Consider the following 23,370-nt stretch of genomic DNA (forward strand, 5'->3'; position numbering starts at 1 on the left):
CGAGCGCAGTGCCCGTCCGAGTTATCTGCGAACACGCTCCTGCGCCCCCCTTTCCCCCTCCCCCTCCACTATCTCTCTGTCTGTCTGTCTGTCTGTCTCTTCGCACACAACGCGCCTACTTACCCACGTATTACTCACACGCGTTACGCAGGGCTGGTAAAACCAGACACCCCCCCCCCCCCTCCCCTTTGGCTCTCCTCCTCCCCTTTGGCTCTCCTCCTCCCCGCGATCTTACCCCTCCCCCCCCCCCGGTGCCCGCGCGCCGAGCCGGAGCCGCAGCTAGCTAGCTAGCGGGCGTCCTGAGACTGCGAAACGCAAGCGTCGCGGCGCCCCCTCCTCTCCCCGCGCCAATCGGCCCTGCCTGCGCTGCCGCACGTGCAGCCGGTCCCCCCCCACCCCTGGACCTGGACCGGGCCGAGCGAGGCCGCGGCGCGGTCGCGGCCGGTCCGGGGCGCGGGCGGTGGGTGGCTACCTACCTACCTAACCTACCTCCTAGGTATCTACGGTTTTACTTCTTACACGGCTCCGCGGGCATGTACGCGCATTCGGACAGACACACTCACACGAGAATGCGTCACTTGCGTTGGCACTCCTGCTCTAGGTATTTTCTTATTCTCCCCTTCACCTGTCTCTAACACCCTCTCTCTCTCTCTCTCTCTCTCGCTTTCGATTCTTGTCCCGCGTTATAACTCGTCGCCCGTCGCGCGTCGCCTCAGCTACCCAGTTTTACCTAGCGCAAGGCATGGAACCCCTAGGTATATCACGCCTGCCTCCCCACGTTCTCTTCTCCCCTTGCGCGCACAGCACATACCTACACGGGCCGCGGGACGGACAGAGGAATAAAGGGGCAAAGGGGGGGGGGGGGGGGATATTTATGCAAACGCGTGGCACGCTGCGCTTCGCTTCGCTTCAGAGAAGCGTCTGGTCTAGCGAAGATGTCTTCTTTTTCTCCCGTTTCTCTCGTCTCACCTAGCTCTCTACATAATGTAGATTTCCGATGGGGGGGGGGATGCCGAGCGTCCCGCGGGAACAAGAGAGTGAGGGAGAGGGCGGAAGGGCGGGAAAGTTGTTTGGTCCGGGTGACGGTGGTATCGTATCACTATGTACAAATGTAAGGACATCGCGTACAGGTAAGGGGGTAAAGGGTGGTAGCGGTATCAGGGCTTAGGTAAAAATGCTCTGCCCGTACTCCCACCGCCTTGCTCATATTGTCTCTCGCTCCTCTCCCCGCGTGTGGCTCTCCCACGGTCTCTGTAGGCTTGACAATATAGAACAACAAACACTCTCTATCGATCGAAGGTGGGCTAGAAAGAAATATACCTCGACCGCTGCTGGTTTAGGCTCGACAACCCTCCCACACGCTGTCAACGGGCCGAAAATTATTCAAGCCTCCCCCCCAGAGTCGGAAACTCCCACTATTCCAAACCTTTTTTTTTCTTATCATCGATATATGAAGGACCTTGCTTTCGGGCGTCTTATTGGCCCTTGTTAGCTTTCTCTTCTAACCGTGCCTCCCTAGCTGCTTTAACGAGAGGAGATAGTGACGACAAATCTACGCAGGATTTCATGAATTCGTGCTGTAGTCGGGTTAGCTTCCGACACCGAGTGGTGAGTGAGACCGAAAAAGAAGACAGAAAATCGACAAAGTTAAAAGCGGGACGGCCAGCAGGGAAGAGGGACAAATATGACGACGTACCCGTAATAGGTCGTGAGCGCTCGCCCTCTTCTCCGGGTCTACCTTCAGAGCGAAGTACAGGAAATCCCGGAAGACGGCGGACAAGTTGTGCTCTTCCTTGATCTGGGGCGTGCCGTTGGTGGCGATCAACCACAGCGCACGGAGTGGCGATTCCGTGAGGTACGGGGGCTCGCCCTCTATCATCTCGATGGCCATGATACCCAAGGACCAGATGTCGACCTTCCTCCCGTATTCCTTCCTGGTGACAACTTCCGGTGCCATCCAGTACGGCGTGCCGACCATCGTGGTGCGCTTGTTGTGGGCTTCGTTGATTTGGGCGCAGAAGCCGAAATCAGCTAGAGGGAAAAGGAGAAGAAGAAAAAATACAGGTCAGTCCTTGGCCTCGGCAGATTCGAAGTGGGGAGGGAGACGAGGAACGGGATATCATCTTACTGAGCTTAATGTTACCATCTAGCGATAGTAGGATATTATCGGACTTGATGTCTCGGTGGATGACCCCTTTGGAATGCAAATGCTGCAGGCCTTTCAGCGTCTCCCGGCACACCGAGGCGATCTGACCCTCCGTCATTATATTAAATGTGACGACGTCCGTCAAACTGCCGCCTTCCATGAACTCCATGATTACCCATAATTCACCTCCGCACAGGTAGCTATCTATGAAATTAACTATGTTCGGATGCGAGCTCTCCTTCATGACCAGGATCTCGTTGATGATCAGGTCCTTCTTAGGCTGCTGCTCCAGGTTCATCTGCTTGATAGCCACGAGCCGGTTCGACCCTCGCTCGTGGCCAGTAAATACGCCCCCGGACGCGCCCTGCCCGATCTTGGTGAAGCCGCGGTATATCTCGCGGGGGTCGCCTTCTGAGCAGATGCGCCTCAGCGCTGCCGCCACGTCTATGGTCGTGCTCTGTCGCGGTCGGTTGCGGGGGCGTGACTGGGCCGGGGGGCCGACGCGTCCGGGCTGAGGCGCGCCGCCGACGCCATTGGCCTCCGGCGGGCGGCCCATCTGGTGCTGCGAATTCGAGGCGATCGGCTGAGAGGCTGCTTGTTTGATGCTCGCCGACCTGCTCAGCTGACCCTTCATAGCCGCCTGGGCCTGGGCCATGGCTTGCTCCTGCTGCTGCTGCATCAGCTGATGCTGATACGCCGCTTGGGCCGCGGGCGATGGCTGGCCGGGGGGCGAGTAGGCCTGACTTCCGTTGGCTCGTGAGTTGGATCTCGACCGGTGCTCCTCGGGGAGCATGGGAACGCCCTCCTTCGCCGGCTGGGGGTAACCACCACTCGCCAGGTGCACGTCTTCGCCGGCCTGCGCCATGCCGATACCCGAGTCCTTAGCAGGATATGACAGCTGCTGCTGTGTGGTCCGCGTCTGCATGGAAACGGGCGGTTTCGGCGCAGGTCGACTGGGCTGCAAGTTGGAAAGGTCCTTCATGGAGTGCAGCGCCGGGCTCTTTCCGGGTACAGGTACCGGAGGAGGAGCGCGGGGGTTCTCAAAGGTGCCTTCATTATTCACGATTGGAAATCTCGGACTTGCGGGTGGACTGATCATAGGTGACATACCCGCATAGTTTGACGCATACATGCCGGGGGATGTTGCTATTCCACCGGGGGGGCCGCGCAGTTCCGGGGCTCTCACATCATGAAACTTCTCGAGCACCTGATCCTCGTGCGGCTTCTCCGTCGTTTCCTTGTAGAACGTGACGATATCCGCGATCATCTGCGGGTTCTCCCTCCGAGCATTTTCTGGAATCCCGCTCTCGTTTATGAGACGCTGCCATTCCTTGGGCAAGCCCTGCGGATGCGGTGGTCAGCATCGTCACAAGGAGGGGGTGGGGGGAACCTCTACCGGTTCGCGCAGATGGTGTGGATGAGCCAATATGTGAGTTGCGGAGAGAGATGAAGAGAGAGAGAGGCAAGGAGAGGAGGGGGGAAGAAATCGGTTGGGGAGACAAACCGTGAATTGACCAGTGGAACTATCGTAGCCGACGTGAGTTAGGTGAACCGGATTCTCTGGCGCCGAGATGACGGGCTTCTTGGGCGACCCCACCAGGGTGCTCATGAGGCCGGAGAAGCCCGACTTCTTCCTCAGGACGCCTGGCCCCTTGAGTTCTTTCCCCTCATCCGAGTATCGCTTCGGAGGGGCGACCTGGGTTTCGTTGACACGTGCGCCATGGGACTTCTCCGACATGTTGGTGTCGAGGGCAGAGAAGCTGGCCGAGTGTCGCAAGGGGGGACTCATTCCACTCGGGTCGGGGCTCGTGTTCGAGGGCGGGGCGTGCGATGGCGGCGGTAAGGGCGGCGGCGCGGTACGGGGATGAGGAGGGTGCCGGGGGTAGGCGGGCGACTTGGCGGCGTCGAAATGGCTGAGGATCGAGTTGCCGTCAAAGGGCGCACCGACGAATTCCTCGGGCGTTTGGGACGAGAGGGGTTGGTGGAATTGGGAGCCGGACAAACGCTGATCGCCCGACGCCGAATGCCCCAGGCCAATGGCGACGCCGATTCCAGTCCCAATTCGCGCTCCGTCGGCGGCGACGGGGGATGCGTTGTTTTTGCCTTTGCTTCGGCGCTTCCTGTCGCTGTCGCTCTTGCTCTTGCCCTTGCTCTTGCCGGTGTTGGCGGTGGCGGAGTTGTTGACGTTGGCGTCGGCGTTGTAGTGGACGGCAGACGAAGCTAGATGGTGGGTGGGCGAGAAGGTGGACGGCAAAAATTGGCCGGGATGGAAATCGGGGGAGGAATGGCTGTTGTTGCTAGTGCCGGCGGCAGCGAGGGCGGCAGCAGGCGTAGCCGCTGCGATAGGAGTGGTGGTAGCACCTGGAGGCAGCGGACGGGGCGATGGCGAGTAGGAATGGCGGGAGGAGGAAGAGGAGGAGGAAGAGTAGTAGTTGTAGTAGTTGCTGCTCGACGCGTTGTTATAGATACTAATGGCGTTGCCGGCAACGCTGGCCGGTGCTGTCGTAGCGGCGGGAGAAGTAGCAGTGGTGGCAGCAGTGGCAGCGATGGAGGTGGTAGTGGTAAAGGTGGTGGTGGTGGTAGAGGTGGTGGTGGTAGAGGTGGTGGAGGTGGCGGTACTCCTGCTGTGTGGAGCGCTTGGAGCTCGCTTCAGACTCGTGGAGCTTCGTTTGCTCTTGAGCGATTGGGCGTCAAAGCGACCATCGGCGGTGAGGGAGAAGCTGTGGCCGTGATGGTGAGAGGGAGGCTTCTTAGTAAGTCTGTTCCGGCGCTGCTGCAGGTTATTGTCGTCGACGGAAGCCTTGGAACTATGGCTGTCCATCTCTCTCTACCTTGAACAGGTAGATAAAATAAAAATAAAAAAGATCGGAAAAATAAGACAGATGGGTTCCCCCCCCTGGGCCCTTCTTTCTGGTATTTGTTTTATTTTAAACGAAGGGGGGGGCCAGAGAGATGGATGGGTGGGCGGGCTGGCCCTTTGGCCTTTCTTTTTTTCCTTGTTCTCTTCGCGCTCGCTTTCCTCCTTCTTTTCGCTCTCTCTCTCTCTCGCGCGTTCGCGGTCCCCTCTTTTCTTTTTCTTTTTCCTTTCCGTTGTCTTCACTTGGACAATTAAAAAAGTAGATTGAATGGGTCGACCGATGAAACCATGGCTGACGAGACTACCTGGAGAAAACACCCGATGGCTGTCGTTCTCAGTAAGTAGTAGGTATGTAGTTGGTAGTGGCGGTGGTGGTGGAGATGGAGGGGAGGGAGGGTCCGGTGGAGGGGTGCCACAAATTGTGCTGCGTACGGCACGTATGAGGTATGTGTGTGTGGGAGGGAGGTCATGTACAGCGGTATGTGTAGGTACCTCTAAGGTGTGTGCCTTGTGTGCGTCGTTGTGCGTATCGGTGTCATCAAGTACGTACAGTATGCATTGCAGAGTCGAGGACGCAGGTGTGCCGGGATGGGGTACCTGTGATGTACGTATAACTAGGCGTAAGGCGCCCAGTGTGTGTGAGCATCTGGTTGCTGTGTGGCGTCTGTGGGCGCAGAGGGCAGTGGAGGAGGGCAGGGTAGGGCAGGTTACGCATGGGAAATGCGAGCGAGCGCGTAGGAGAGGAAAAAGAGAAGAGAGAGGAGGGAGGAGGGAGGGGAGAGAGAGACAGGGAGATTGATATGGGGGCCGCCTAGGTTCAAGATGGATCACGTAGGTAGATTTACGTAGCAGGTCGATGGTGTACGGATGCACGCCTGTATGCGGCGATGCTCGTTGGTAGGCCGGGAGGCAAGTACCTAGGGTATTATACATAGAGGTAGGTATCTAAGATAGGTCGAGGTAGCAGGCTACGCACCCAGCCTGATGTTGTAGGGCGTGGCATGGCATGGCATGTCACGGATTGACGGGTGCCCATGTTAGCGCCCACCACATTCGACGACGGCATAGGTGCCGACCTATATTTGCAGTCGAGCAAGTAGAACTAAGGTACACCCACGGAAAAAAAGCGTCGAGCGAACACTGAGAGGAAAGCACTCTATACCGAATCTCAGATTAGGCGTAGTAGCTTGGTCAGCAAAGGATAAGGTATAGGTTCAGGTAGGCAGAGGTAAGTGCATGTATGTAACCTTTCCACTTAAGCATATACAGACAACCTGCGTACTGAACCTACGCGCCTACCCACCTCCCACCTAACCTGCCAGGTACCTAAGGTAGGTAGGTACCTAGGTAGGTTAGAGGTATCTTCCAAAATACCCGATGGTTATAGCGTCGGTACCCATACTCATACGTATAAACGCGCAGAGCGCAGATGGCCTATATATAGGTAAGTATACAATACATACATATGTTATTAATCTGTAAGTATAGGTAGGTGTAGGTACCTAACCTGCGTATTCGGCTGGGGGATGCAATCCCATTAGAGGGGTGTCGAAGGCAGTGGGAAATACTAAGAGGTACCTGCCTGCCTCGTCTAGGGCAAGTTCTGCTCCCGCTATCTTCATGTGTCGCCTTCAAGATTTTCCTATTACCTAGGCTCCATATCACGTTTCGCACCAGCATTGCATCATTCAATCTACCTAACGATCGATGTTCGATGTGCCCTAAGATAGGTACCTACCTATCTATCCTAGGCTTCATAGCGGATCGTTACTGGATCCTACATGTACCTGAGGCAGGCAGGTAGGTATCTGCACCCTACTGCGGACGCAGACGGTAACAGGTAACTTGGGGGTGCACGCAAGGCAGTTCCCAAATGTTGTTTCTAGCCGCATCGGAACTTACCATAACTATCCCTCGCGATCGCGAGATTTGGTGAGGTAGCGGGCTGCCGGGATGGGGCTTGTTGCCGGTTCCGAACGCGCAGTGGCTGTTCGGTGGACAAGAACATCTCGTATGGTGTCACAAGGTGTCCGTGGGGGGGGGGGGGGATGTATGTATGTATGTGCCTACCTATCTCAGGTTGGTGGTGTGGGCAAGACACCGTACCTGTAGGCAGTTGAGCCTCTAGATATTAGAGCCCGGAATCATGTGGCAACCCAGACATTGAAGGAGGGGGGGGGGGGAGGGGGGGGGCGCACTCTCCCCTCCACCAAACACGTACTCAGGAAACTCGAACAGTGCCATTGAACGTGAGGCTAGACCGTTTTCACCCTCAGACGGCCCCCTCTCCTCCTGGGTTGAGCATCCCAGGTGCGCATACGCAGGATACGAACCTGGTTAACTTGCCTGGGGTATATAACTATCCCATTGAACACCGGACCTCGGACACTTAATCATGCCTGCATGTCGGTTCTCATAGAGGTGCTAAGGTACCTACCTCCTAGGCTGCTTGCTTGCTTCCCGTGTGCCCAGGTGGGCATGTACCTACCTCTCATACGCTTGCGGACGTATCTTGCAGAGATCGGCATGTGCACATTTGGATACATTGGATAATACGCATCTTGACGATGAGGCGGGCGTCTCTTCAGATCAGTGGAAATTGCCATACCCAGACCTGGCCGTAGGCTGGTAAGGATACCCAATACCCAATACCTCTATGGCTTTGTGGATAACGTGCGGGGACCGTGTGTGGCAGCTGTGGATACGGTAGGTGTAGTCTCGTAGGTACCTAGATACCTACCTAACCTAGGAGAGGTACCTCGTGGCCTAACGTATTTGGGCAGCGCCCGCGCAGATTTCCGGTGTCTGTTGGCTGCTAAGCTAGTATAAGAGGGACTATAATAACTGCCGGCGGCTGGCCCGAGCCCATTCCGCTGGCGATACTTGCGACGCGATACAGATACGTAGGTAGGTAGGTAGTTGTTTTCAGGTTGGGTTGACCAGTTGACCATACCCACGCGTTACCATCGATCCAACTATTTTGGTTTTTTTTTCCCGCATGCATCTACCTACCTGTGTCTGTATGTGTATCCGCATACTCATAGGCCTGGTAGGCCGGCCTCTGACGCCTATCGGGTTTGGGTTGCCATGTTGCCTACCTAACCTCAGGTAGTAAAGTACACACATGCCAAGGTTGGTCGTCTACCAGGTAACTTAGGTTAGGTACCTGCCCAAGGCTACAGGTAAGTATACCGCGTGTTAGCGATGCGTCATATTCTCTGGTTATTGCGTCGGTTCAATTTAGGCACTTCGGGTTGTGCAGGCTTTCGGGGATGGCGCAAGCAACTCCCTTCCTATCGCATCTTAGCTTGTCACCAAGATTTCTCGTGGCATTTTAGCGGCAATGCAGCAAGACATCGTTCCCTTATCTCGCGATTCAGAGGTAGAGGTAGGTAGGTAGATACCTTAGGTACCTAAGCAGTACCTACAAGAGGTAGGTGATATCTCAAGGTATACGTAGGTATATGCACTGGATCCGTACGGCGTGGACTTGGGAATCGTTGTTATACTCAATGGACAATAACATTGTTTGCCGTGCCCATGAATGTAAGTCGCCCCGCCAGCCTGGCACTAAGCCACTACGCACTATGGCACTATGCGCCGGGACGGAAAACGACGTGTAATTGGAAATGCGGACGTACCTCTTCACATCGGCGCTCACTAGCAGTGTATCCATGATTATATCTAACCTACCTAAGTACCTAGGTACCTACCTATGCATGCACCATACCTAGAGGCGGGAAGCGTTACCTATGCACTTCCAGAAGTGCCCAAGGAGTGATTCACTATTGGTATACACCTGCCAGGCAATCTATCCGTATATGTCTCTTCGTATATGCCATGAACTGCAATTAAGCTGTGTGCATTTCATGTACATATGTCTAAAGCAGGTATCGTCAGCGAGCTGGAACAGGGGGGGTACCCGAGAAGTTGCGGCTGCTCTAATTAGCCACATGGCTGAGCCGGCCTGGCATCCATTCGCTGGTCGAGAGACAGTGGCCTTATCTCCTATAGTTCCGCAGCTAAATGTCCGGCCCGCTGGAGAAGCCACCGGACTTGGCTTAATAGTCTCAGCGCGGAATCCCACAATTGGTCTCGAGGCCTTGGCTATCCACTCGGTAGTAAGTTGGAAGTAGTCCCTCGATGATCGTCTAGTCTAGTCGCTTCTAACCTTCCTTCTACCGCGTACCGAGTAACTAGACGGAACCGGTTGTAGACATAGGTACCTACCTGCCTTGGGTACCTCTAGCCAGCACCCAACAGGTCCGTCCCCAACTCGAGGTAGGCATCTAGATATTCTAGGTGATCCTATACTAACGCCACCAAACTGTCTTGAAAAGCCGAGCCCTGATATGCTACGTGAAATTAAACAAGTCTGATTTCTAAGGGGCCCAGTTGTCTTGCTACTACCACCCACACCTTTGCCCCGAAGGGTCCGTGTCCGTGTCGTGATTTGAGATCAACACGTACCTACCTCTTCTTACATGGGTGATGGAGGTAACGCGTGTACGTAGGAGCTACGTTAGGAGGTAGGTTACCTAAGTACCTAAGTCAATTACGACTACACCTCGCGAGATGGCAGAGAGAGGTCGGACCAAAGTCATCCTACAACATACCTAACAAGTGCCGGGGAGGCACCTATGCGCGATATTGATATAACGCGTACCTAAGCATAGGGGGCACCTGCAGGCAGGACTCCCGGTCGGTACCTAAGGCAGTTAAGGCTGGAACGGTAGGCATCTCTCGTACATGCGTCAATACACACCTGAAGCGGGAGAAATGTAGGCACCTGTAGGTACCTACCTCCTACCTACCGACACCTGCGGCCAGGACGTCCCCAAGCACCGAGTTGGGTAGGATCCGGTGAGCGGGTGTGTATGCATGTGTGTAGGCATGTATGCCGCAACGTGTGGAAGCTATCCACACACATGCGGCAGCTTGACAAGCCATTTTGCGCTTCTTGTTTCATTCGAGTCTTATAACCTAAAGAGATCCCAAGAGGTTGACAGCTCTAGTCCCGTGGACTTTTTGGGTGGGGAGGGAAGAGGGAGCTTCGCAAAGGAATTGAATTCCACATGGGATTAATCAACCCGTCTCTCTCTTCTGTCTCTGAAACGTACCTAGGTAGGTAAGGTACCTAAGGTATGGAGGGGATTGGGGCACGGAAGAGGTACCCTGGATATCCCTTCCCTCCTCGCCCTAGCCATACGAGATATGCAAGAGGAGGTATACAGGTAGGTAATGCACGCCTTGCATATGCTTGACGACTGGAAGAGTTGCATTTGACGCCCGCCTCGCTCATTGGTCGCTCCCCACATCACTTTAGAGCCTCTCAGTCGCCAGTCGCTGTCTTTCCACCACCACGCCATATCGAATCACGAGATGTAATTGGCCCTTACGTCGCTTTTGGGAGACGTACTCGACGCATTTGTCTATTCCCGGCCCCTTTCGCGTCAATAGCTTGAGGCTTTTTTTTTTCTTCTTCTTCCGTCCAACGCTAGGTGGCTGCTAGGCAGTGAACCTATCAGTGTCAAACACAGGCTTCGCTGCCAATGCACATTCTTCAATTGCGGAAACCAAGAGTGACATATCTATCCTCTCTACTCGTCCATTGGCTTTCAGGGTTGCTGGTAGGTATTTGGTTGCGACGTCTTCAGGTCGTAGGAATTGCCCCAATCAACTCTTTAGGATCTCCTCGACAGACTAACCAAACCAACCCTCTCCCTACTCATCCCCGTGCCAGTTCGGCAACACGCTCGCCAACCTGGTAGCAGTGCCCCGTCAGCTACCAATTATCGGTTTGCTGCCAACTTTACCAAATTATGGACTCCCCCTTCTGCCTAACTAACTACCTACCTGTCACCCAATGGTCCCGGGTCGCCCCGGTCACTCATAGTTGATACGATTGCCAACTTCAAGAGGGCTCATTGCAGGGTGGGAAATATCAGTGGACTGATTTGTAACCCGGATAGATGGTTGACTACACATGCTGTCTATTGCAACGGGAGGCCAACAAGAAAAAAGGCACCATCGGCTGTTTGCAGGCGATGCTGCTCGTGATGGGTTCTTGATAGGCTTAAGGATAGCTACATCCAACTGTATACTATCTAGGTACGTAAGAGACCATACGCGTGACAGGCTAGTCTATGTCAAACATCATTGTTAAATGCTTACGCCAGCTCCCGATCTTCGAGCCAGTCCCTGATATTCGAATGCATATGCAGGTCTCAGGTCTCAGCACAATTTCTTTCCCAGCCTTACTGTAATATGGAACTGATCTCTGCCCAGACACGTGCGATAAACGCGCGGTCCGTACTTGTCCCCTTACATACTCTTATCTTCACCAAAAACCGGGTATCTATAAGCGCATAGCTTAGTCTTCTAGAACTGCCACCCAGCTCTCGGGAAGCAGACAGGCACTAAGTCAACCGGACAAATGAATTACCGTCTGCCCTCGTGACCGGCCCATGACTCGCTCTCAAACCCGAGTCATGCAGAAACCCTTACTAGCTGAAGCGGTAATATTCCGCCCCCCTTCTCCACATCCTTTATACTGAAGACATTTGCGATATAAACCAATGAGATGGTTAGCTACCAGCTTCATGGCTATCGGAGACAATGCGCAAAGCAAGAACCTAGGAAAGGATGAAGTGGGAGTGATCTTCACCAAACTTAAGGAGTGAAGTATAAACGGAAAGGCAACCCTGGAAGAAATTCTAAAGGTTATAGATAGACGGGCCTAACAGAGTTCCTTTGAGAGCTTCTCGCTAAGCTTCTTTGCTCCCTTGTTACGGTTGATGTAAGAGGAGCTTGGGATTTGACGATGATGGCCAATCTCCCTCGCTGTGAGGCGGATTCCTTACCGTCGATAGTGGATGTAGTCTCTGACCTTCTTGTATGTGGCTTATAGGATCTGTGTAGAGTTCCGTAGGAGTCTCCCCATCGCCGAGCCTGCTGTTCTTCTGGGCACCAGGCCGCTTCATGCGTTTGGGATGGATGAGCCGTGAAGAAGCGGCAAATAGTAGATGGGGTTGCTAATGATTCCCACGTCGAATTTAGGTGTCGTGCTATACCTATACGAAGCCAGAGGACCCTACTGGAAACCTGCCCTCTGTACCGAGGCAGGCCACGGAACGATACGGGGTACGGGTAGGGTCTTAATGTAGGTACCTAGGTGGTGGGCGGCGGGAGGGGATATCTTGGGAAGCTGGGCCAGGTCCAGGAGCGCAGTTAGTAGGGCCTTGGAAAGATCCGCGCCAACAGAAAAAGGCAGTCTCTTCTTCGTGGGTTCCGTAGGTAGGTAGGTACCTAAGGTAGTAGCTGAGGGTTAGAGGTACCTAAGTTATGTACCTACTACCTACGGAGACTGGCAATGGCGGTGTATGCTAAGGCAGGTATCCAGGTACCTACCTGATGTCCGTAGGTATTGGACAATGTTTAAGTCTATAGCGTGTTCTTCTTGTGGCTTGAACCGCAGTTATAGATGTAGGTAGGTACCTAGGTACCTAAGGCACAAATCCTGAGTACGTAATCGGTGGGCAGATGGTGATCCCATCCCATCTGCGGCAAGGTGGTGGAAGGCGTCACCGTCGGGTTGGGTTCGACAGGCAAGGCTGAATCAGAAGGAAGCAACGATGGGGCCATGTGGGGTTGCGGTGTGGGGAGGAGGAGAGAAATCGAGAGGACGGAGCCGAGCAAGTACCCAAGTACCTGGGCAGGTACGCTGGGTGCCGGAGTGGCAAGAAAAAGAAACCTGCCTTTGGCCACATCTGTCCTTTCCCACTGCTGAGGGGGAAAAGACGTAGGGACGGGTGTACCCTGCAGTACAGAACTACGTGTGACGGTACCTGTGTTATATGCATGCAGGTACTAAGGTTGTCACAGCAGGAGCCCCCTTTCCCCGTAGCTTCGGATCCCTAGACAGCGAGGGCAGAGACAGAGAGACACGGAAGGAAGAACTCTAGAAGAGCACGAAGGGCGCGCAGGGAAAGAGGTAGGTATTAGTCAACACCGGGGGGCCAACCAATTTGGCCCATCAAACCTGGGACCGCCTAGCCTCTGATACTGGCCTCTGATACGGCAGCTGCTCGGCCGGGTCAGGGTTGGCAAGTACCAGCTGGAGAAAACTTCCACCTCACCCTTTCCCGAGCCCAGTCCCCACGGCCTCATCCACGATTCCGATTACGACTTTCGGGAGCTCGACCACCTCAACGAAAAAAAAAAAAAGATACACTCCCCCCAAAAACACATATCCTCTTATCCGTCTCTCCCTGTCCTCCCTACCTCTACCCATTGCAACCTCTACGCTCACATCATATCATCATATCTCCTACCACTCGCAATTGTTCCCGCCAGCAATTGTTACCCCAAGCACAGTTGTTGTGTACCGTACCACAAACCTGTCTCGCTTCCCCTACGCAGGGCCCTATTATCTTCCCTCTCTGCACCCACGTCATTCACCATCCTCCTGTCGCCTCGCCTCTCCGCCGTCTCCAATTTCTCTCCAACTTGATACACAGGGCCTCGTACGAATTGTTCATACTCCTCGTGCATCATGTTCTAGTCCTCCCGCCCGCGGCTTACTCTTATCGTCTTCTGGTCCTGTCTCCGTCCTGGTACTTCTGTCTACGTGCGATCCTCTCCCACCCGGTTTTCCTCTTTCCGCTCTCTGTTCGGCCGTCCGTAGACTCTTAGGTGTTCCTAGGCCGCTTTTTGATATAGATCGGTATGTTCAAGCCCCCCCCTCCCCCAGTTCCGGCCGTGTCCGGCTTGGCTTGCGGCAGCCACTCTGTGCATCGCTTCTTCGGGCCAGATTGTTGGATCTGACAAGTGGCAGCATAGCTTCAGGATCTGTCAATCCGATAGCGAGAATCCCCCCACGACCCAGCATTCCTCCGTCGATCTCTGCCTATACTCTTAGCGGTAGATCAACATGGCCACCGAGAGCAATGCCAATGCTGAAGGCTCTGCCGCTGCGAGGCTTCTCCAGAAGCATGCCGAGAATCCCCTGCACGCAACCGTCGAGGACGCTCCTGACGAGGATGTGAAACCGTCCTCCGTTGCTGATCCTTCGGATGGGCCTTCGTGGGGCCAGACCATTTCCTCCAAGGCCGCCGGAAAGCAGCCTGCTCATGCCTCGCCCCCTCTCGATACTCAATCGCACGAAGCTTTCCCCGAATTGGGTGTGCCGAAGTCGACGTCTGCTGCGAAGGCCAACATCTCGCCGATCTGGGGGGGTGCGAAGGCCGGTGCTAACGGCAAGGCCAATGGAACATCTTGGTCTGCCAATGGCACTCCTCAAACTTCGGCGCCGGCCTCGGGCGTTTCCACCCCCACTGGGGTCCCCCCGCCCGTGTCGATACCTGGTCGCAATGTCGAGTCGGTCATACTAGAGCCGCGATTTATCCTGCCCCGGGCCCAGCTTAAGCGCCCCATCCCGGACATCGTCAAAGACATTAATCGCAAATCTCGCGCTATCATCTCGATGGTTCCTGCCCGCAATGGCCACCTTAAGTTCGAGGCTACGGGCCCTCAGGACAAGGCCCAGCAGGCTCTTCGAGACTTGGTTCAGCAGATCGGAGTGAAGGTGAGTAGTAGTCGGAGCTATGCTGTGGTTTGGGCTACCGGCTAACCTTCTACACTGTCTAGACGTCCATCAAAGTGCCGATCCCGCAGTCTGCTAGGGCCCATATAATCGGCAAGCAAGGGGCCACCATCAAATCGATCCAGGAGAAATCGGGTGCCAGAATTCAGCTACCCAAGATCGATGAAGTGGCTGCTGCCTTGGATGAGGACGATGATTCCGTGATCGACGTGATTGTTGAAGGTAACGCTATCTCGGCAGCCATAGCTCGTGACGCCATCAATAAGATTGCGGGCGAACGTTCTGCGAACATAAGCACGAAGCTCAAGTCCGTTCCGGCCGAATTCTATCCGTTCATCGCTGGCCCGAATAACAGGCTCGCTGCTGCCCTGGAGGCCGAGCATGGAATTCAAGTTCGAGTGCCGCCTCACCAACCGTGGTCGGAGTCGGTTCCTCAGGTGCCAGCGGCAGGACAGAGACCAACGTTCAACCCGCCTGCCGATGATAACTATATACAGCTTGCAGGTGACCGAGCGGCAGTGCAGGCGGCGCGAGCAGCCATAGAACACCAGGCTCGGGAGCTTCAGGACCAGCTACTCCTAGACCAGGTCGAGATTCGTCAAGGCACCCACCAATTTATCATTGGCGACCGAGGCATTCCCACCGAGGACTTCTTCGCTGATACAAACTGCGTCGTGGTCTTGCCTAGCACCCCTGGCGTCGATACCGTAACCATCATTGGCCGTGCCGATGACGTGAACACTGGGCTGGAGAAAGCGATGGACCTGGCAACGCAGGTGCACACTTCTGTCTTCGACGTTGCGAGACACCACAGCCATTCCGCTGGTGGTGCTCCGACCTATTCGCGAGATGTATCGCGGTATCTCCGCCAGCGGAAGGAAATCGAGCGACTAGAGAAGTTGTACCATATCCATATCAATACCCCCTTCTCGGAGGGCATTGTTAGTCCTTGGGAATTGTATGCCCGTGAGGGCAAGAACGCCTTGAAAGCCCAGAAAGAAATGAGCTCCATCATCAATGGCCTTCCGCCCTCACGTCTGGCCACAGTGCCAGTCGACTCCTTCTTCCATACCTATCTCCGAAACGACATAAGACCTAGAATTCAAAGCGACTTCGGCGTCCACCTAGTTGTCCCGGATGCGGCGGATGCAAACCTCCCGGTACTCCTGGTTTACGAGGGCGAAGCTGCCCAAGAAGAAGGATACCAGGTTCCGCAGGGGGTTCCCGCTGCCGCTGAGCTCGAGCAATTTCGACGAGGCCTAGCCGAGGCCCGAAATCATATCCTCGAGATCGTTAACAGACAGGAAGAGATCGCTACCGCGACTCAGGAGGTTCCGGTTAAGTGAGTGGATCCGACAACAATCGACGCGGTTGTGTCTACATGTGAGCATATGCTAAACGTCACTCTAGGCTTCAGGATAAACTTCGCAAGTTCATTAAGAAGGAACAAGACGCGACGACTCGCGCTGCTGGTGACATTCCTGTTCGAGTTAGCGTGAAGGGGACCACGGTAACGATGCGTGGGCCGGCCTCTGCTGTGGAGTCTCTCTCGCGGAAGGCCTCTGATTTTGTCGAGCAGGAGAAAGAGGACGAGAAGGAGCGTGGATACACGACAAAATTCGACTTCCCTCAAAAATTCGCTAACCATTTGATTGGGAAGAGCGGCAGCCATATTAACGAGCTGCGGGAGAAATTCGACGTGGACATCCAGGTTCAGAATGGGGAGGTTGAGCTGAAGGGCCCAAAGGCGAAGGCCGAACGGGCGAAGACGTACATCTTATCTCTGGGCCGTCAATGGGCGGACGAGACGACTCACACGTTGAAGATCGAGCCCAAGTACCACCGCGAGCTGATTGGTGCCCAGGGTGGTCAGATTCATCGCTTACAAAATCGGTACGGCGTCCACATCAACTTCCCCAGGACTGCAAAGCCTGCCAAGGACGATGAGTCCGTGGATGTCTCGAGCGACGCCGGCAAGCCTCGACGACAGCAGGGCCCCGACGAAGTCACGATCAGAGGACCGAGGAAGGGTGCGGACGAAGCTCGCGACGAAATTTTCTCCCTCTACGAGTATCTCAAGGACAACTCATTTGCTGCTACCGTAGCAGTGCAACAGAAGCAGCTCCCATCGCTGATTGGATCCGGCGGCTCTGGCATGGACGAACTTCGCCAGACCACTGGGGCGAAGATTGATATTCCCAATGACCGTAACGAGACTCAAGATACGATGGTAGAGATTCAGATTAAGGGCACTAAAGCCCAAGTCGCTGCTGCCAAGAAGATCATCGAAGAGAAGCGAGCCATCTTTAACGAGACGGTCACAAAGACTGTCGAAGTGGACAGGAAGTGGCACAAGAACTTGATTGGCCCTGGCGGTATGTGTGCAGCTTTATCGGTTTTTATTTTTCATTTTTTACTCGGTCTATCCTGACATGATTATAGGTTCGACTCTGCGTGATATTGTGATCAAAGCTGGCGGGCCCGAAGACAGACGACTCCAAGCGAGAACTATTCAGTTTCCCAAGCAAGATGTGGATGGAAACACCATCCGGGTTGAAGGCCGTCAGGATGTCGTTGACAAGATCATTGCCAGCATCACAGCCATTGTATCCGAACGCGAGAGTCAAGTAATAGAGACCATTGAGGTCCCCACCGAGAAGCATCGCTCGCTAATCGGACGAGGTGGCGACGTAAAGCGCCAGCTCGAGTCTCAATTCAACGTGTCTATCGATATTCCAAAGCGAGGGAGCGGGTTGACTGGCGTAAAGCTGGTTGGCCAACTTTCTGACGTCGAGAAGGCCAAAGAACATATATCTTCGCTGGTGAAAGAGCAACATGGCGAGACGATCCAGGTCCCACGCAAGTACCACCTTGCCATATCGGAGAATGGCCAGTTCTTCCGCAGACTTAAAAATGACCACAAGGTCTCCGTGGACCATGACGGCCATTCTATTCCGCAGAAACCGAAGGCTTCGTCTACGCGGGCTAATAACGGAGCTCTACCCCTGATTACGGATGACGCAGATGCCGCTGCAGACGTGCATTCCTGGACGATCGTCGAGACGGCGTCCTCCGAAGAGGGCGATATCCCATGGGTGCTGAGGGGCGACCCAGAAAACGTCGAAAAGGCGAAGAAGATTATCGCAACAGCTCTAGAACAGGTCCAGAGGAACAACACCACCGGTTATCTTATCCTGCCGGACCCGTCTACCTACCGCTACGTTATTGGCCAGGGCGGTTCTAAGGTGAACTCGATCCGCAAGCAGAGCGGATGCAAAATCAACGTCCCGCGCGACCAGGCTAGGGACGAAGCCATCGAAATCTTGGGCTCAAAAGAGGGCTGTGAGAAGGCTAAGGATCTTATCCTCGAGGCCGTCCGGGAGGGGCAGAGCGCCAGGCGAGACTAGGGATCTCGACATATCGGCTGGGCGATGACCTCTTCCAATTCTCTGGCGTCTTCCACCGGCGGTAACATGTGGTAATATTATAGAAGGGAAAAGAATTGCTCGAGAAAGCGTGGTACCTACGGATGAAGGTGGGAAAAGCCATAGTCGGGGCTAGCTTTCTAGTCCATAACATTGCCTCGTAGAATTTTGACAAAAAGGTCCAGCAGGTGTAAATAAAAAAAAGACAATAGCTAATGAAAATCACTATTATAATGCTTGGCAAGTCGATATACACATGTTGGTGCAGCATGGCGAGAAGTTTGCGGAGATGCTGCTCATATGGTGATGACACGCAACTACGGGTAATTTGGTATGGTAGCAGAGATGAAGAGTCTATGTGATTCTATTCATCCTAGAGACCAATGCTGCCCGATGAGAGGCAGTCGGTAGGTAGCAAGACGATGCCTGCGCGCAACGACACAGCACGACATGCGCGGAGAGCTAACTTTACCTACCCTAAGGACCATCCCCTGATGCTTGCTGCGTTTGTAGCCTGATACATAATAGGTAATACAGCGAAAAAAGGCGTGCGTAAGCATATATATGCTACTAGCGCGTCCCGCGATCGTCGTCGTTTTCGACGGCCCTCGAAGGGCAGAGAGAGAACAACGCCACGAGAGGTTAGGAAGCGAGGCTGGCCATCGAGAGGGGGGGGGACAGGGGGCGGGAATCACTGCCTCCCTCCCCTCCCCCTCCCCCTCTCCTCTCCTTTCCTTTCCCTACCCTCGTTTCCCCCCTCCGCGCCTCGGAAGCAACAACCAGCGAGGTCCATGCCAACCAGACAGAGAGAATCCGACAACCGGGGACATCTTCCCCCTTTTCCCCTCCCCGTTCCCGTAATAACCGCCCCCCCCCGTTCCCGGTTTCCGTTTCCTTTGCGACCGATTCCCTGCGCCTGCGTAAGCACAGAAAGAGAGAGGGGGGGGTTTTGGACGTAGATAGATAAGACGTACAGACAGATAAGACAGAGGGAGAGGCGCCGAAGAAGGAAGAACAAACAAAAAAACGACAAAAACTGCTCTCTCCTTCGGCTACGTCAGACTGATGGGAGGAGGGAGGAGGAAGGTAGGTAGGTAGGTGGGTAGGTGGGTGCGGGAACCAAAAGAGGACGAGGCAGAGGCACCAAGAAGAGCAGGATGACGAGGAAGGATAAGAAGCCGCCGCCTTTTCTACTCGAGGAAGATCGAGGCGAGGAGAAGAAGGGAGAGACGAGCAAAGAAAAAAAAAAAAGCTGGCAAAAAAAGCCTCTCGTAGGTATTATAACTCTTCCCTCCCCTCTTCCTGCCTCTGCTCTCTTGCTGCCGAGCCGCGCGGCGTATTAGGGGCGTGTGGGTGGGTGGTAAGACGTAGCGGGCCGGGAGGCCTACGACTGTCGAAGTAGGCCGGGCGGTGGTGATGTATGTATGCGCGAATGCAGGTCGGCGCGAGATCGTTCGAGGGTATTACTATTACATGGATAGTGGTAGTGGGTAGGGACCGAAACACGGGTATGCTAGGACTGTAGGCGCGACGTGTAAGGGCAAGGGCGGTGTGTCGGTGGTGGGAGCAGCGGCGGGCGGCGCCGCAGACCCGGCTCTACCTCCCCTTCGAGCCCTTCGAAAACGGTAGTAGAACACCCCCCCTCGCGTCGCGGAGATCGGCGTGTGGAAATCTCGATGGCGGTTTTGAGGTGAAGGCGGCCTTTAGTCGTCCTGGACGAGCTGCAGGAGCGAAGAGACGTAGTCGGCCTGGGGAGGGTAAGATATGTCGGGTTAGCACGCAGCGTCAAACGAAAGCTAGACTGGCAGCAGTGGTGAGGACAAAAAAAAAGAAAAGAAAAAGAAACGTACCAGGGCCTTGTTTTCAGTCATGACGTCGAACAGCCGCGTCATGACGGGGCGGAACAGCCTTTCGTTCCAGCCGCCGGGCTCGCCGCCAGACTCCTGGTGGCGCTTGAGTAGGCGCTCTTGCGATTCCGTCTTGACCACGTTGCGCGCGATGTTGCGCAGCACCAGCACCGCGCTGAGCGGGATCCCGGCCGCCTGCTCTGGGGCCTGGGGGTTGCGGTCGTCGCGCGTCACGATCGTCTGCTGCCAGGTCACGCTCATCGTCCGCGCCGGCGTCACGTAGTCCTTCCGCGGGCGCTTCGCTGTCGGCTCCGACGAGGACGAGGACGACGGCGGCGTTGGCGTCGGCGGGGTGTAGGAGGGGAAGTGCGTCTTGATGTGACGCGTGAATTGGGATAGCTTCATGTGCGTCGCGTTAGAGAACCGGGAGCAGCCGTGCCATCCGCAAGCGACGTCGAGTTCCTTGTCCGATACCTTGCCCTCTTGTCCCACGGCTATGCCCAGGTGAGCGGTCAAGACGTGATGCCACATGCTCCGACTGCCCAAGTAGAACTGGCCGCAGCTTTTTGAGATCGGGCCCTTCGCTACTGTCCATTGACACCGCGTGTATTCTTGTTTCGACTCGAAATGGATGGGACGCGCGCGAGACCGAATGCCCTCGATGATGAAAGTATCGGCTGATCCCGGACGCCTGATAATCTGAGCACGCGCGGAGGAAAACACCATACTGACATTGCGGATGAAGTCCGCGGCACTGAGTAGGTTCCTCGAGCCTCCTCCGAAAGAACTCTGGTACGCTTGCCATATCGTTATCTGCGTAATATGCGAATCCGCATCCTCCTCGAACAGACTTATCAGCCAGTGGTAGCATCTCTGGGGCTCCTCGGTGCGAGACAGTTGCTCTTGAAGATCTTGAGGCAGGGGTACGACGGCTTCCGAAGATGGATCTTTGCGTTCCGGTTCCAGAGTATAGTCCTCCTTGATTCGCTTAGACCCGTGGGCTAGGAGCCGGACGAGATGCTGCACGACGCGCTCCATGTTCACGGCCTTCAATAGAGACTCGACGTTGGCCACCACTGCCGTGTACTGGTAGAGGAAGTCCAAGCATGCATCCATGAGCTCCTCGTCGTTCAACAGGAGCCAATTCATGATATTCTGGAGCACAACGTCCGGCACATTTTGCAACTTGTTTGTCGCTTCCAGGTTCATCGAGATCCGGCTGATGGCGCGGAGCGAGGTCAATATCGTGCCTCGGTCGGTCGAGTCGAGCTGGGATAGCAGGGACCGATACAAGGGATCGTCCGAGTCGAGCGCGACCCAGGGAGTAAGTTGCTCGGCGATGTCTAGGCTAAAATGCTTAATCTCGACGAGCATCTCTAAGTTGGGAAGATGGAGGAGGATGCAGAGTAGATCCCTCATCGGATAGACCTCGGCCATGTACATAGCGTTTTCTACCAACATGACCATATTTCGTATAGTGAGCACCGCCTCGGTAACCCGTAGGAGCTCGTCGCTAAACTCGGCTGGCTGCATGTGGTCAAGAATGGATTTTGGTACAAGCATCCTGATCCGATCGAGGATATCGCTGGTGCCGTTCAGCCCGTCGAGAGTGCCAATGCTGTGATCTGGCGGGTTGTTGGCCAGATAAGTGATCTGCCATTCGATGTCATAAAACAGACCGCTGATCTCTAGGGCCTTCTCGATTAGGCCCTCGGCTAACCCGAGGAAGGACTCGAACTTGTACTTATCGCCTCGTTCAAAAGAGATCTTCACCAAATGATTGAGAGCAAATGCTTGCTCAGCTGGGATTTGTGATCGGAGGGCCTGGAGGCAGCGCATATAGATATTAGGGCCGTCGAGACTAACTAGCGAGAATTAGCGGGGGACAGCCTTCAGATCAATATAGGGGCGCGTTCTTACTGCCGGGGATAGCTGGCCGGACTGGCGCTGCTGTGTTCGGGGTGCCCGTAGCGGATTGGAACTGACGTAGCCGCTTGGCAAATTCGGTCGGGTTGTTGCTAGGGGTGGTCACAGGACGCAGCGGCACGGATATCAGCTGCCGTGGTTCGAAGGGGTCTGCTAACCGCGATGCAGTCTCGGTGTTGGGTGGAATGTAGGAGGTTGAGGCGCCGCGTAGAGCGGATTGTTGTGCTTGGATTAGCTGGATAGGATTATTCGGATTGGGATGCTGCGCCATTGTGTGATTTGGGTGCATCACTGCTTGTGCTTGAATCGGCTGCGGCGTATGGGGAGTATTGGCAGCAGACGTGCCGTGCTGGGAGGGTGTGTGCCTTGGCTGGCGACTCGATCCCGTCTCGGGTTGGAAAGGCACCCTCTGCGGAGGGGCCTCACGAAGGCGGCCAGAGGCTCTGTTTCCGGACACGGGGGTGCTCTCGCTCGGACGCTCTTCTCGGACGGGGGTGTCCTCTCCAATACGTCTCGCGGTGATCTTGAAGTTCTCAGCTGTGCGAGTCAGGACGGGGCCATTCTTGCTGGCGCACGACTGCAGCTCTAGGATTTCCTTCGGAGGCGGCTCCCTGCCGTATTGATCCTGGATCCAGTAGGCTGAGAGGTATCGGTAGAAGTCCTGCTTCAGCTGAAAGGAGAGTTGGCCAATTCCCTTGCTGTCGACGTGGTGCATACCCAGCTCGCCGGCTAGGGCACCCCAAGCCTTCTGCACCTTGTTCAATTCGTCGTAGCCGCCCTTGTCGATGACGGCCCGGTAGAGCTTGAGGAGATCGACGTTCACATGACCGTGCATGGTCGGCAGTCGGGGTTCAGGCTCGAAGGAGGTTCCCCGCTGCTCGTGGAAAGCGGTAAGCTTTTGGATGAACTCGACATATTCGGGTGTGCGGTCGATCTCGTGGATGTAGAGGTCCTTGTTTCCCGGACCGCGATTCGGCGCCATCTTGACTTTTCACGGGTCTGGGCTCTTCCTCGTCTCCCCCTCTCGACTAGAAATTTGCGCGTTGTCGATATTGGAAGGGGTTGCAAGGACCAACAGCTAAGCCGGAAGCCCAGGCCAGAGCATTAGCCGCAAGCTCTGTTGGCCTGCTGTGCTGGCTGGCTGACGGGCAAGGCGGGTGAAGATGGGCCTACTAGAGGGATCACGTCGGAGGTGTTTGTCGATGGAGAGGCGGCCGAGGACGTGTATTTTCCCCCGGGATTCAGGTTCGCGAGCGCGGTATAGATAGATGTGACCAGGGTCGGGAGTTTCAATGGAGGCGACAAAGGGTGTTGCCGAAAGTCGCAAGGTGATGCAGTAGGAGGATGGTAGTGGCAGCGTCGCGAAAATGGAGATGGATGGATGAAGCAAGGTATGGAGTAGCGTGGAGGGCGTGTCGGCACTAAAAAAAATGAATGCAGGTGGTCGGTGCGATGCGCGAACGGCATCCCTGTACGGGAGGAGGTACCTTGTATCTTGAGATGGTATGCCTAGGTATGTACCTATATGAAGATATGCATGTATAGAGGTAAAAGCTTCTACCGTA

The 23,370-nt window shown here is 55.1% G+C and overlaps 3 protein-coding genes across 3 annotated transcripts; 1 reads left to right on the forward strand and 2 right to left on the reverse strand.

Annotated features, from left to right (window-relative positions):
• Window positions 1-1,475: 1,475 nt before the first annotated feature.
• GGS23DRAFT_606265 (Pkinase-domain-containing protein) lies at window positions 1,476-4,967 on the reverse strand (the record flags this gene model as incomplete). The annotated part of the gene is made up of 5 exons (XM_051519881.1): window positions 1,476-1,577; window positions 1,697-2,031; window positions 2,129-3,488; window positions 3,651-4,298; window positions 4,635-4,967. The coding sequence occupies 5 exons, from the start codon at window positions 4,965-4,967 to the stop codon at window positions 1,476-1,478; spliced, it is 2,778 nt and encodes a 925-aa protein (XP_051370088.1).
• An 8,725-nt stretch (window positions 4,968-13,692) lies between these two features.
• On the forward strand, window positions 13,693-18,305 carry GGS23DRAFT_148606 (putative RNA binding effector protein Scp160). The gene is made up of 5 exons (XM_051511341.1): window positions 13,693-13,728; window positions 13,840-14,589; window positions 14,652-15,949; window positions 16,018-16,982; window positions 17,050-18,305. Exons 2-5 carry the CDS (start codon window positions 13,936-13,938, stop codon window positions 18,012-18,014), a joined length of 3,882 nt encoding a protein of 1,293 aa, XP_051370089.1. The 5' UTR covers window positions 13,693-13,728; window positions 13,840-13,935; the 3' UTR covers window positions 18,015-18,305.
• Window positions 18,306-21,418: 3,113 nt separating this feature from the next.
• GGS23DRAFT_148588 (uncharacterized protein) lies at window positions 21,419-23,246 on the reverse strand. Its single transcript, XM_051511340.1, has 2 exons — window positions 21,800-23,246; window positions 21,419-21,740 (listed from the first exon to the last, which is right to left on the reverse strand). The coding sequence occupies exons 1-2, from the start codon at window positions 22,785-22,787 to the stop codon at window positions 21,649-21,651; spliced, it is 1,080 nt and encodes a 359-aa protein (XP_051370090.1). The 5' UTR covers window positions 22,788-23,246; the 3' UTR covers window positions 21,419-21,648.
• Between the last annotated feature and the right edge of the window lie 124 nt (window positions 23,247-23,370).

This window comes from Durotheca rogersii (genome assembly GCF_024521655.1).
Source record: "Durotheca rogersii strain YMJ 92031201 chromosome Unknown GGS23scaffold_18, whole genome shotgun sequence".
In the NCBI taxonomy this organism is placed as follows: domain Eukaryota; kingdom Fungi; phylum Ascomycota; class Sordariomycetes; order Xylariales; family Xylariaceae; genus Durotheca; species Durotheca rogersii.